At 32.8% G+C, this 15,387-nt stretch overlaps 1 protein-coding gene across 1 annotated transcript in view; it reads left to right on the top strand.

Annotated features, from left to right (window-relative positions):
* The first annotated feature begins 5,463 nt into the window (after window positions 1–5,463).
* LOC129534465 (protein eyes shut homolog) overlaps window positions 5,464–15,387 on the top strand; it is a 106,202-nt gene continuing 96,278 nt past the window's right edge. The window contains exons 1-2 of the mRNA XM_063707325.1: window positions 5,464–5,544; window positions 8,161–8,274. Of these exons, the coding sequence (XP_063563395.1) occupies window positions 5,541–5,544; window positions 8,161–8,274 (118 nt within the window). The 5' untranslated portion in view covers window positions 5,464–5,540. The remainder of the gene's footprint in view (window positions 5,545–8,160; window positions 8,275–15,387) is intronic.

Raw genomic sequence — 15,387 nt, 5'->3', positions numbered from 1 at the left:
GGACCATAGGAAAACCATAAGGTAGTAAGTGTGGGGATTGAAAACAAATACATGTGACACATTCTTCTGTGCACTGTCAAACATATTAATTTACAAGGCCAACTGCCAGTTATAAAAGTTTCCTAGGCATGTGTGGCAATAGTGTGAAGAAGAATTACTATAAATGTGATCTTGTGTATTCCCATTTAAAAGATGTTGCTTTCTGGCCAGGTGCGGTGGCTCACGCCTGTAATCCCAGCACTTTGGGAGGCCGAGGCGGGCAGATCACAGGTCAGGAATTGAGACCATCCTGGCTAATGCTGTGAAACCCCGTCTCTACTAGAAAAAAAAAAAATAGCCAGGCGTGGTGGTGGGCACCTGTAGTCCCAGCTACCCTGGAGGCTGAGGCAGGAGAATGGCATGAACCCGGGAGGCGGAGCTTGCAGTGAGCAGAGATCGCGCCACTGCACTCCAGCCTGGGGCACAGAGCGAGACTCCGTCTCAAAAAAAAAAAAATTGTTGTTTTCCCAGACAAATCACTTTTAAGTAAATCCTTTGATTTGTTTTTCAACACTGAAAAAAATTTAGCTGGCCTAAAGCCATTAGCAGATTATCATCAGGGAAGTAAGTATTTCTAGTCAACAAACTGTATCACAGTTGTGAGAAAATTTTCAATTTATAAGACAGGTCCTGTGATGATTTTATTATGTCACCCCAAATTTTAATACATGCCTATTAATTGACACCTGCTCTATAAACTCATGTTCCCCATCATGTTATTAGACACCTGAAGGCTCAGCACGCCTAGATTCTTAGTCACAAAGAAAGAGGCCTAGGGGTTTCCTGGTGGCTTACTCACACAAAGAATCAGATCTCAAGTCAGCCTGCCACTTCCATGCCTAGTGTCTGGGTTTGCAGTGAACTCTAGAGGTGAACATTAAAATTAAGGATCAGCCGTTCTGTGAGACTCACCTTCCAGGGCCATCCTGACTATTTAGCTCCTTTAACTAAGATCTTAGGTACTCACTTCCCAGCTTTCAGTCCAAGGTTTGCATATACAATTTTTCCAATTTATCTCCAGAGATCTATAACTGTTCTAGATTCTACCTGAGGAGGGAATAGAGGGAAAGTCCACTTCTGGTATTACAGAAACACAGACTACACTTAGACCTATTGGGTCTGTGAGTGTTTGAACCAAGAAATAGCATTCTTTTTCTCTGCCTGAGTTTGAACCATAATATAAATCATATTCTTCCATCCAACAAAGTACTGGTATTAGTTTATAGCTATTAGTATATAGCTATATAGTATATAACTTTTATAGTATATATATAGTATATAGCAGAGTATATTAGTATATAGTACATATACTATATTAAATATTATATATACTATATATAATATCATATACAGTATATAGTATATATGATATATGGTATATGGTATATAGTATATATGATATATCATATACGATATATCATATAGTATATGGTATATATGATATATCGTATACGATATATCATATAGCATATGGTATATATGATATATCGTATACTATATATCATATAGTATATGGTATATACGATATATCATATATGATATATAGCAAATTCAGGACTTAGGACAATCCACAAAAAAATAAAGAGAAGAATAGTATACTATATATGATATATAGTATACTATATATACTATATATATCATATATGGTATATATGATATATATATGATATATAGCATATATGATATATAGTATACTATATATACTATATATATCATATATACTATATATGTTATATCTACTATATACTGTATAATATGCAATATATAATATACTATATATAGTATATTAGTATGTTGCAAAGTATGTTACTATATAGCAGTATTAGTATATGGCAGAGCATTAGTATATAGCTTAGTGTAAAGTATTAGTGTATAGCTTAGTGTAAAATTATTCCATCCAACAAAGTATTACATTAATAATAAATTCTAGGAGGATATAGCTTAGTGTAAAATCCAAATGGGTATATCCAGTCTGCAGAGCAGAGTACTTAGACTATTGGCTTCTATCAGTACCAGTGAGGAAGGCAAGAGACAGTGATTTACTCTTCTGCCAACTTTGAAAGTTTAGCTGTACTGTAAACTAACAACTTTGAGCCAATGGCGATTTCTCACCATTTAGATAACTCTTTGTGCCATTTTTGGGAGGAAAAAAATTTGAATAACAGAAGGTCAAGAGTTTTAAGGCAAAGTTACTCTGAATGAAAACTAAGCATGGAAGATAAAAGACATTTCCTTTAACTTTAGATTTCTACCTCATTCAATTACATCATTGGTGAAAGTATTGACTTTCTCCCAAACTCCTTGGATCAGACACCTTTTGGCCATTATTCTGACCTGGGTTGTAAGTGAAAGAGCTACTGCTCTGACTTGATTTGAAATTATGGGACATTTCCCCCCATTTTTCTGACCATACTCTATGCTCTAGTTCTCCCACAGTAATAGTACTTAGTGCCTAACTTTTTCTTTTCTACTAAAGAAGAAATCTCATATAACATGCTATACAGTGAGATTTTTATGTTAAAGTAAGACTTTTGTTTAGAATACATGTAGTTTAGAATACATTCCACAAACCAAAATATATGTAAAAAGGAATTTGATGATGATCAAACAAGTTCAGTAGGATAAGCAATAGCTTCCACCTCTACATTAATAATAACCAGATTTAATAATGATATTCATAAATAAGATTGAAAGACATTTACATATAATTTCAGAAAATTGTAAAATATGTAAATTAAGTACTTATAATTCTATTTTTTCTTTGTTTTATATAAACTGATAGTTGCATTTTATGTAATTTTCATATACTAATAATGGCCTCTGACTTCCAAGAATACATTAATTCATTTAAAATATTTAATGTGGCCCAACTTTGCGCTGTGAACTATTTTGTCAACTATTTTCCAACAGCTAAGGATGGAAAAGAAGGTACTTGCTATTGTGTGCTAATTTTCAAGTGGGAGGAAAACCAAGCAAAAATAAGAAATACATAAACTCATACCCATATACATGCATGTCTATGTGTGTAATAAGTTTTATAAAGCAAAGTAAAAGACGGTGATGTGAGAGGAGTTACTGGATAGTAAAGATAATCCTCTTAAAGCAGTTTCCATTTACACCAAAAACTGGATAAGAATGAGTTATCCTCCAGAGAAAACTTTCCAGTGATAGACGTTGTTAGAGCAAGACCCTCAGGTAAAAATGGGTTTGGTAAAATAATCTAAAGAAGTTCAGTGTGGCTGGAAAATAAGTGAGCAAGAAAGGATTACTATGTGTTCTAAACTCAAAGGTTTTCAGGGCCTTATCATATAAGGTAAGGAGTTTGGAGTACTGCCATTAACTTTCTTACTGGATTTGTATTTCCTAATTATATTACACTTAAAAAAATTACTCTGGATGTGTTGTGCACTGCATTAGAGTAAGAATGAAAGCAGAAAAACAGTTAAAACAACTCTTGTTCTCATTGGGGATGGGGATACTTAGACTAGATATTGGTAATAGAGATGGAGATAAATAGACAGGTTTGGGACATTTTTAGACATAAAGTTGCAAAGATTTACTAATAATTCAGCGAGGGTCAGGAACAATAAAGAATAACTCTTGGGTTTTGGTATTTATCACGGTTAATAAGGAAGGTAGAGCTGCTTAGAGAGTTTTGTTTGCCCATGTTGAATTTGAGATGCCTAGAATATATCCAAGTGGTGTTGTCAACTAATATTTAATTAGGCATTGAAGCCAGGAGTTCCTGGGACTGGAGAAATTTTGATTTGGGAGTCTGTCATATAGAGGGCATGATACGGTTGAGGTTTCTGTAAATCAGTTGATGGTTTCAATTACATGAATAGGTAGAAAAATATAATTTCAAATGAAAGAATGAATAAACAAAAATAAAGGTGACATCCAATGGACAGGAGAAAACAGGAAGCAAATTCAGGATTTAGGACAAACCACAAAAAAATAAAGAGTAAGAAGAAACAGAAAACCCAGAGTAAAGAAAGCATAGAATGTTTGAGATACTATGCACGAAACAGAACTCTAATTATTTGGATTGCTTTTTGGTCAATGGATGATTCCTACATGATGGTTCCTATGAGGAGAAAACGATCACAGTGTGATTTAGCCCAGATGGTGCAAGCAATTGAGGAATATGATGGAAGAAAATATCATTAAGTAACAGATTAAAATTCAGTTAAACAATTAAAAGGAAAACTAATTTAAATGTGTATGTGTGTGTGTGTATGTGTGTGTGTTAGGTGGAATTGAAACATAGACCTAGAAATACATGAGGAAGAAAAAATATGATTATTTAGAAATTAACACATGAAACTTATTTTAAAATGAAGTGTCTGATAGTCAATGTACGTTCATCAGTTGTCACAAATGTCTCCAGTCTGGTGGGGGATGTCGATAATGGGAGAGATTACACATGTGTGGAGTGAGTATATGGGAAATCTTTGTACCCTCTGCTTAATATTGCTGTGAACCTAAAACTATTTAAAAATTAAAGTCTATTTTAAAATAATGAGATGTAGAATGCTTGATTGTTTAATTTGTCTGCCCAGAAACTTTTGAAAAGGATACATGAATGCTATTTTATTGAATGTGTTCAAACTACTTATGCTTATTAATTTATTTGTCAAATAAGTGGAAATTTTACTACAGCTCACTGAATCAAATTGAAATCTCATTTAAATTCAATCTACATTTTGGCAATAAAAGCTCTAAAATTATATACATGTACACCTTAAATGTGGCCTATTGTTGCCAAATCATGTGGAACACACTCTGAAATTGAAGAGTCAGTCGCAAAATCTGTTTCTGGCAATCTTTATGATATTTATTACATCATTTGGAATTTTATTATTTTGTTAATGATTTGTCCTAAACAGGATTGAAAATGATTACCTGTCCTTTACAGATACAGTATCATTGCCATTTTTCTGCATTTAGTCTGTTAATTTTTCATTCATTTAACAAATGGTTTTTGAGCACTAATATCAGACAGTAGCTATTCTAAGAGCCATGGATACTAGAAGATATTTTCATAAGCATACATTTTAAAGAAATTACATATATATGTATGTGTGTGTATATATATATATGTATTTATATATGCAACTGACCGCAGAAGAAGGTGTAACCACTAGAAAAGTGTTGTGCTAACCTGTACCCAGAAAGAATAGGCAGAGGATACCTGAGATGATCCACGTTTTAAAAGGAAACCAGGTATTCCCAGGCAAAATCACAAGCATTTAAAAATTCATTGTGGTTACTTGGGTAAGAGAGTGAACAAGAAACAGGGAAGGATAAGAGAGACAAGACCAAGAAGGAAGGCTAGGTACAGACCATGATGTTCCTGTAGACTATGCTGTGAGTTTTTTACATTATCCTCTAAATTTGTATTTCTCTTGCTAGAGCACTGTACTTTAGGGGATGAATTTAAAGCTTCATGAAAGTCACAACAGTGATTGTAGAATCATCTTGGACTGTCAAGTTTCCCTATGGGTGTGTATGTATTGTGTTATAGAATGTGTTATATATTAATGAGGATAAAATATGATGCAAAATCCAAGATTTGCATGAATTTAAAGTGTCAAATTTGAAAAAAAAAAAAAAGCCTTCCTTGTAGGTGTCTTGTCAAACCCTCCTGATGTCTAAGATCATAAATTCTCTATCCTCATTAGTTAGGATTGCTCTAATAGATTAGCTTGGGAAATACGGATGAGGAGTGGAAAGAAATTGAAGGCTGAAATTGTTAGCTATTTCATCACATTTGTCTTTTAGAAATACAAGCTCATGGCAGTGTGACATTCAGGTTGATAAGGGGAAGCTGGGATCAGAAGACACAGAGACATATTTAGGAATAGTAACCTAGAGAGGGACAGCGTGATTGATTCCCCTGTGTGTAGGAATGTGACCCATGTTTCTCCAACTTCACCAGAAATTTAGAAGAGTATCACGTTAATATTATAAATTAATATTTCATTATTTCTTGCCTCCTTCCACTCTTTGGGAACTTGAGGACTGTAGGAATCTTCACAAAGTGTATTTGTCACAAGACAAACAGGTTTCCCTCAGTGTGACTAAACTTAAACAGGTTTCTTCCTGAGCTGCTTCTCTTGTTACCTCTTTACAGGATCTAAATGATCTAACCACAGAAGTCCCTCCCCTTCATTTTCTTAGAGAATTTACTTCAGAACCCAATAATTATAAATTCTTTCTTTGCCTCTTTGGGGTATAAATATCTTTAAAAGCCTCTTGTTCATTTAGGAGCCCAAGACTATCTTTCTCAAGGACCTGGGAGCCATCCCTTTGAAGTGTAAGGAAGATAGCATCTGTATCTCCCAGTCTCTGTAGGAGGGTAGGAGACTAACTTTGGTATGCACCTTGATCCAAGTTGTAATACTACCTCCTAACTTGAAGATTGAAAAACAAATCTAATTTTCCTTTTGTTAAGGCTAAATAGCAAATGCATATGACCTATGAGCTCTCTCACCCCAGCTCTTAAAAACTCTCACCCATTGTTACAATGGAGTCAAGCTCAGACTGATTTTTGGCTTCTCTCCTTCATTGCAATAGCCTTCGATAAAATCTTTCTTGATTGTTTAACTTTTTTTCTGGTTAAACTTTTGCTTTGACAATAGGGTTCTCAATTTCCACAAAATTAAATTATCTCATTAAAAAAACTAATATATTTAAGGTTTAAAAAGTTTTCATTCACTCACATAATTCTTTTTAATATTCACTTTTTTTCTCAGCTTACCCTGATGTTCTAGTGTCAGGTATTCACTAAATATTTCATTTTGTCAGTGATAATAGTGATATTTTCTAATTAGTCCAGTACATTGATTCCTATTAGATTAATTTGATGTAGGTTTTCTTCTTTCTAAATTCATGTTACTGTTGTACAGAATTTTTTTAAAAAAAGAAGGAATGTTTTCAGTCAAATAATTTGCTAATAATTTGCATTGTGTCAATGTCAATTTTCTATTATTGTTATAAATTGGTAAGAAAATTAGCTGTCATAAGTGATAAAAATCAGTTCAGTGTCAGTTGAGGCTATGATTTTCAACTGTTGGGAAATTAACAAGCAATGTAAGTGGTATAATAAGAAAGGTCAGCTTTAGCAACACAAGTTCTAGGTGGAGGATGAATGAAAATATGAATTGGACAACAGTTTAAAGAAAATGCTAAGACTATATAGTTAATGGACATTTATTTCTTTTCTTTCCATATAGGCTTACGTTGTAAAATTACCAGAAAAAAAAGTAATTCATCACCCTGGCACCATAATATTATATCTACAAAGATCATGAGTAGATTGAAATGCATCTACCCATTACCCATGGCTTTTTTAGTAAATAGCACTCAATAACTGTGCCTTATAAAGAACATTTAGGGCCAGGCTCAGTGGCCCATGTCTGTAATTCCTGCGCTTTGGGAGGCCAAAGTGGGTGGATCTCCTGAAGTCAGGATTTCGAGAACAGCCTGACCAATATGGTGAAGCCCTGTCTCTACTGAAAATACAAAGATTAGCCTGGCATGGTGGTGTGTGCCTGTAATTCCAGCTACTCAGGAGGCTGAGACTGGATAATTTCTTCAACCCGGGAGGCAGAGGTTGCAGTGATCCGAGATCGCACCACTGCACTACAGCCTGGGAGACAGAGCGAGATTCCCTCTCCAAAACAAACAAACAAACAAATAACATTCAGCCCTCAGGGACATACATCAGGATGTTATTGATTCACCAATATTTTCTTTTTGTTCCTTTTTTATTTCCTTTCACCTAACATTTGATCTGCATTTCAGTAACCTGAAATATCTGCACCATCTCTAGACTCTCTAGCAAAAGATAAATTAGTTCACATCTAAAGAGACTTTGCATGCCTACAAACTCAGAAGAGATTAGTGTCCTTTTAGTAATTCTAAGAGAAGTTACTACAGTTTGTAGCAAGGTGAAATAAACGGGTTCTGATAGTAATATATGTGGCATTCTTATCTAATAAATTTGGTTTCAGATGTCATCCTAAGTGGATTAAAGGCTTGTGCAAATTTAAGAATTATGACTTGATACATGCCTGTCTTGTTAACACTTAACATTTTTTTTCCTATTTTCCAAAGGTATGCAATGTGAAATTGATATAGATGAGTGTGCTTCACATCCCTGCAAAAATGGAGCCACCTGCATTGACCAACCTGGTAATTACTTCTGCCAGTGTGTGCCTCCATTTAAAGGTAATGAACACCAAGGGATAAGGAAAAGCAAACATAATTAACTTTAAAAAGCACTTCTGTCTCTTGTCTGAACTCATTTCAGTCTTCCAACAACATTATTAGTCCTTCATTTTCTTAAAGTCAGCTTCTAAAGTGACCAACCAATTATTCCTTAGGCAGAAACTAGAGTGAAATTAGTTTTGTTTACATACACACTAAAATAGTTGAGTTTCTTATTTTTCTATTTGAAAGGTCACCAATGAAACCAAAAGATACAATAAAAAAGTAAGGAAGGAATATATTACCAGCCTAGCATGTTATATTTGAAATATTCTTCTGTATTATTTAATTTCTTATGAAATTGTCAAGTTTTCTCTTTTTCTTTCTAAACTAATCATCTGTTTAATTTTTCAGTGTTCAACTTTGATGGTAATTCTTCAACTTCAGTTCAGGAATTGTATTTTTTCTCCATAAACTAAACAAATCTTTGCTTTGCCTTATAAATATGTTAATATATTATTGCAACTAGTATATAGATACTAATTCATTGAGTACTTCCTTGAACTTTAGTATCTCTTTCTAAGCTAAGAAATTTGAAACTGTTCAACTAAATAAAATTAATTTAGATTTTTTAATGTTATACCTATTTACCTTAAAAAAATATCTTATAATAACTTATGAAAAATGTAAGATTGTATGCCTCACTTCAAATATTTTTACATCCATTTAAACACATTAAGTTATAACTTTCTCACTGTTAAATGACAATAAGAATATATCTAGCTCATTTAGTTGAATGTAATTTAAATGAGAAATGTTATTTAAATACCACAATGTCTGCCAAAAATTAATAATAATTGTTTAATTATAATTTCCAACAATGTTCTAACAAATATGTAATATTTATATAATAGACACTATTTTATCATGCTTGGGTAGGTGGGATATCAATTCGTACTTATTTAATCATACATCTTTAAAGATACAGAGGGAATGGCCTAAGTAATCTCGGTAAAAATATTAGACTTCATTTTTTATTTTTTGAGAGAGGATCTCACTCTGTCAACAAGGTTGGGGTGCAGTGGTGCTATCGTAGCTCACTGCAGCCTCTGCGTCCTGGGCTTAAGTGATCCTCCCCTTAGTCCCCTGAGTAGATAGGACTACAGGTGCATGCCAGCATATCAGGGTAGTTTTTGTATTTTTGTAGAGACAGGGTTTCACCGTGTTGCCCAGGCTGGTAGACTTCATTTAAAAAATAGCTGTTTTTCTAGTGCCCAGATTTTGGATTTTCATACATTCTTCAATTTAAAAAATCAAATCTCCTTAGAGATCTAGCTAATTTTAGGACTAAAGCATGGAATATAGCATGAATAATATTGTAATGCCAGAAAATGTGGAAGTACTTAAACACAAAAGTATGAGATTAAGTCAAAGTGAGCCAATGGAAGGAGCTCCCAATGATCAAAGCTAGAATGATTTGAGCACCAAAATAAAGGAATATTGGCTGGTACCCAAAATATAAATATGTAAGAGTCCATACTAATGGAAATGTATGATTGAATGAATAAATGAGAAGTAATAGATGCATCTTTTTGTACAATAATCCCAAATAATTTATGTAGGTACTTTGAACTTAATGAAGTGGAACAAAACTCCCCATCCCTTAAATTTGGACAGCAGATAATGAGTGGCTTTCAAAGAGTATGGCATGTAAAAAGGGGGTCATGGAGGGAAAAGCAGCTTTACAGTGGAGAAGTATGACAATTGCTACCTGAGCTACAGGATCAAGGTTAACATCAACATACACAGCCGTGTTAATAACCTAAACTTTTGATATGAAATGATGAGAATGGCACTTTTTGTCTCTCATCTTCCTTTCAAAAGTACATTTTCTGAGTCTAGTCATCAAAAAATTATCAGACAAATCCCAATTGACAGACATTCTAAAAAATACTTGACTAGAATTTCTCAAATCTGTTAAGGTCATCAAAAGCAAGAAAAGTCTGAGAAACTTTCAAAGCCAAGAGAAGCCTAAGGAAATATTACTTCTAAAAGTAATATGGTATCTTGGAAGAGATATTGGAACAGAAAAAAAGACATCAGCTTAAAACTAAGGAAATACAAATAAAGTACAGACATTAGTTAATAACATCAATATTGGTTCATTTGTTGTGACAAATGTACCACAGTAGCATAGGATATTAATACAGGGGAAACTTGTTATGGAGTATACAGGACCTCTCTGTACTATCCTTGCAACTATTCTGTAAATCTAAAACTACTCTAAAATAAAAGTTTAATTTACAAATAAACAATTGCAAATAATTTCTGATTCAAAATATTTTACATTAGGCTGGACATAGTGGCTCACACCTGTAGCCCCTGCACATTGAGAGGTTGAGGCAAAAGGATTGCTTGAAGCCAGAAGTTCTAGACCAGCCTGGCCAACATAGCAAATCCCTGTCTCTAAAAAATAAAAAGGAAAAATGAGCCAGTTGTGGTGGCATGCTTGTGGTCCTAGCTACTCAGAAGGCTGAAGCAGGAGGATTGGTTGACCCTATAGGGTTGAGGCTTCTGTGAATTATTATTGTGCCACTGCAGCCCAGCCTGAGTGACAAAGTGAGACCCCATCTATACAATAAACAAATAAAAAACAGTAACAAAAGAAAACCTAAAACCAAAACCAAACCAAAATATTTTCCATTAAAACAAAACAGAATTTGTAAAGCATGAATAGAAATGTTAGGTAATCATAAATATTTTAAACTTCATATACTAAATACTAAATATTTAATCTATGAATTATAATGAAAAGGATTCTTCAGTTAATGGTAGTGCCTTAGCTTTCTATGCTATATTAACATGTTCAATGGAACTGTACATACATAAAACAAAAAAGCAAAAACAAGGTTAAATTATTTTAAAATGCACGTACCTCATAATGTATAATATTTTTCTGGTAATCACATCACATAAATTTATACTGTAGACACCCTATCCTAGACATAAATACATTCTAATTCAGTTTATATTCTTATACATCTTTCAGCTGGAAACATGTCTGCTATATCAGAAGATGGCTACGTGTTTATCTTTTTCTTTTGTTCCTAGGCACAGGCTTAATTATGTTGTATACAGATGAGACCACGTGAATGAATTCTGACCAACAGAAAATCAATAGTAGTTTTTATCTTGCAATGTGGTTCATAAAAATATCTCACAGTTTTTAACTTTTTCATTTCTTCTACATTCTTCTTGGAGTTGCCTGAAAAACTAGAGAAAAGCCAGAAGATGGAAGAGTATAGGTCCCTAATTCTTACATAAAAAGATGTTCACGGACCAGGAATACCCCTATTATACTGAGAGATAAACAAATTAATTTATGAGTTGTTATTGTGCTACACCACTAAGGTGAAGGTACTTTGTTCTTTACAGCAACCAGCACTGTTAAGAATTAACCTTTGAATGCTAATAGGAAAGACTTTCCTTGAATACCTCACTAGAATTGAATTTTTTATTGTTATGAATAAATACAATTTTTGAAAAAGTGTATATATAATCCATTTATGAATTCAGTTTCTATGAAAAAAGCACAAATAATTTCTATTTGTAAAACTTAGTAACTCTTTGTTTTCTGATTAAATTCGCTCTGAGCCTGTCAGTGATTTCACAGTCTTTTTCCCAAAGAAAGAAAAATAGTACACATAAACAATATAACTCCAGAATGACACATTAAAATCACAAGATTAAGTTGGTAAATTTTTAGTTGATTCACTAATTTGATAACTTTACTTGTTTGGAATTCAATAGATACAGGTTAGCAAAATATGTCCTGTGGGAGAATATCCAGGCCTTTACCTGTTTTGTGGCTCTCAAAAACACGACTATACTCATTCATTTATGTATGGTGGATGGCTGCTTCGGATGCAAGTACAGAGTATATGTTCTCTTTGCTTGAAAATCCTAAATTATTTACTATCTGGTCCTGTATAGAAAACATTTGCTGGCCCCTGGTGTAGAAAATGATCAAACTATAACCTATAACCTATTTTTTGAGCTAATTGTGGCTTTCTGTTGATATAGTCCAAGTTTTGTCTATTAGATGCTTATTTGCACGAACATATATTTTGATAAAATGATGTCTATTTTTTTATATAAGAAGTAGATGACTCTTACCCCATTGTACTAGGTTAGATTCATAACTGTTTCATTTTGAGTAAAATTTGTAGCATAATAATAATACATAACTTTATGAGTTTATGCATTTATGAATTTGTTTGAAAATGTAAAGAATATATACAGTGACTGTTTAGCAAATACATGAAATTGTAAGATATGGCACCTTGAGTGTTTTTCTGAGAATTTGAGTGTTTTTCTGAGAATTTACCCTAGTTCAAACATTTTGCCATTTATAGAAGTTACGTTTTATTACCAGTTATAACTCTTTAAAGCACATACTGGAAAAAGGTATTTGTCCGAAAAGGGGATTGTGATTATATAGTCCATTTATGGGAACAATAGAAAATAATTAGAAAAATCTTGGTGTAATTACTTCTGCAGAGCTGAATAATGCAGTGTTTTTATGCATATTAGTTTCTAGTACTAAAATTACAGATCCTCCAAAAATAGCATAGCTTTCATACAAAATGTAATTAATGCTGTATATTTTTTGATATCTGTAGAATCTTTTTTCTTCATTTTTTAAAAAACAAATAAATATGGAAAATAAATCCCTTAATACAACTCTTTTTCCGTGAAGTGTTCATCCACTGGCATAAGTGGTTAGCTTTGATTTAACCTGGCTCCCTTTCAAATTCTAGTCTTAGAAACTGAACTTAGCAAATAAATTTCAAATACGTATTTCTTTTTGAAGGAAAGGGTATTATTTTGTTTTCTGTTACTGTGGACTTAATTTTTCTTCAGAAATGAACAAAAATCTTAATATGTAAAAATGAGTTTTCACTTTCCCTGATATAATTATTATAATATACCTGAACAAAACCTCATGCTTTTCGTGTAGCAAAGCATGATACAGACTGCATACATATTTTCCATGTTCGGATACCACAATTTTCTATTTTAATTAAAACAAAAAGATACGAGGAAGTCATTCCTCATAAGCACTCTTGTCATTAATGTGTGTTGTCATGGCCAATGATGGCTTTCTGAGGCACTCTTTATTAAAAGCCCTCTATGCCCAGCACTTCCAAAAATGAATTGTGTATAAATTTGTCTTGATATAAAAAATGTATTAAGTAGGGGATTTTATGTTTTGAGTGTAAAGTAAATGAGAGTAAATACTGCCTCAAAGTATAAATTTTCTTTCTACATAAGAAAAGTAATTATTAAGCACATACATAAATGCACACACACATAAAAACACACACACACACACACACCTGGGATTAAGCACACTTACTCATCTTTCCCCCAGAACTAAATGGGGTTGGGTATGTGAAAAATGCTATTTTTTCACATAGTTATAACTATTTCCTTAAAATATATTATAATCAGTGCTAACCAATAAGGCAGCCCTTACCCAATCAGCAGTTTTAAATTCTAAAACTAATGTCCATGAAATATAATGGAAGTAAAGAGAAGATAACTGCCTACCATGTAAATGTTGTTCCTGAAAAAATTGAGGCAGTGTCTTACTTACCAATGAAGTATTTAAGGAAGCAAAGTATATTTCAGGAATAGGGCTGCTTTCTTAGTGGGTAGATAAGACCGCAATACTCAAATTGCCTATTAATATTAATATTGCCTATTAATATATCAGTGATACTGTAATCTATATGAAGTTAATGCTAGTACCTACAGAAAGGTATGAGTCAACTCTCTGATTCTATGACTTTATCTTTTTTTAGATTCCACACATAAGTGGGATCATGCGATATTTGTCTCTTTGTGCCTGGCTTAACATGATGTCCTCCAGGTTCATCCAAGAGGAGGTATTGGTAAAAGGATACAAAATTTCAGTTAGGAGAATTTATTTAATTCAAGATGCCCTGTACAACATGATGACTATAGTTTAAAACAATGTATTATATACTTAAAAATTACTTACAGATTAGATTTTGTGTTCTCACCACCTCAAAATGTGTGTGAGGTAATACATGTGTTAATTAACTTGATTTAGCCATTCCATAATGTATACATGTATCAAAACATCACATTGAATGCTACATATATACATTTTTAATTTGTCAATTTAAAAATAAAGTATGATGCACAATTCAGATTTTTAAATGTGAATTTACTGGCATCAAAGTAAATTGTTGATGACTTTATAATTCATAAAATGAAACCTGCACATATTGAATTTCATTAAATGAAGGAGTTCTGGGGGAAAATAATGTTTCATATATCACTGTTAAAACAATCGTCCTTATATTTCTGTCACATATTGATGCTGAGAAATAAGTTGTTACTCTTTTGTTCTAAAATATAATAGTTTTCACTAGCTAATGCAAAAAAGATAAGGCTTTGTCATAAATTATTGCTCTATTCTCAAGAAAGTAAGTACTTAATAAGAATGTCATTCTGATAAAGCTACGTATAGACAAGTAAAATGAAAATAATGTTTGAGCAAATGTCTTATCTGCTAGAGATTTAAAGACACATGTCTCTAAATGTGTAGTAATTAATATAAAAAGCTGAAATGGTAATTAGCCATTAAACATGTTTACAAAAGAAAGTAAACAAAGAAGAACAAAACTCAGCAAAATAAAAATGCTTAAGTGTGTTGAAAGCCAGAGTAATAATGCTGTTTTCTGGATAGGGACACTCTGTTATGGGAACTTGTAATTAGAAAGCAGATTTAAGTATATATTTTTAAGTGCTTGTGAAGTGAAAAAGACTGGAGTGCAGATAATGGAGCAATTAGTTTTTCAGCCTTCACAGGCCATATTCAGTCATTCTTGTGTCAAGCTACAATGGGGATCTACAGATGCTGTAATTAAATGCTCCAGTCTACTCAATCTATAGCTATACTAAAGATTCTTGGAGTATAAAATATTTTGGCTGGGCTACCCAAACAACCATCTCTAATGTTCTGGAAATGAATTAAAGTCAAGTCCAGATCAATTTAGAATATTAACCAAAAGTCAATTAAATTTCTTTAATGAAAATGAC

The sequence above is a fragment of the Gorilla gorilla genome, chromosome 5 (genome assembly GCF_029281585.2).
Source record: "Gorilla gorilla gorilla isolate KB3781 chromosome 5, NHGRI_mGorGor1-v2.1_pri, whole genome shotgun sequence".
Lineage (NCBI taxonomy): Eukaryota > Metazoa > Chordata > Mammalia > Primates > Hominidae > Gorilla > Gorilla gorilla.
This window is presented reverse-complemented; position numbering and strand designations above follow the sequence as displayed.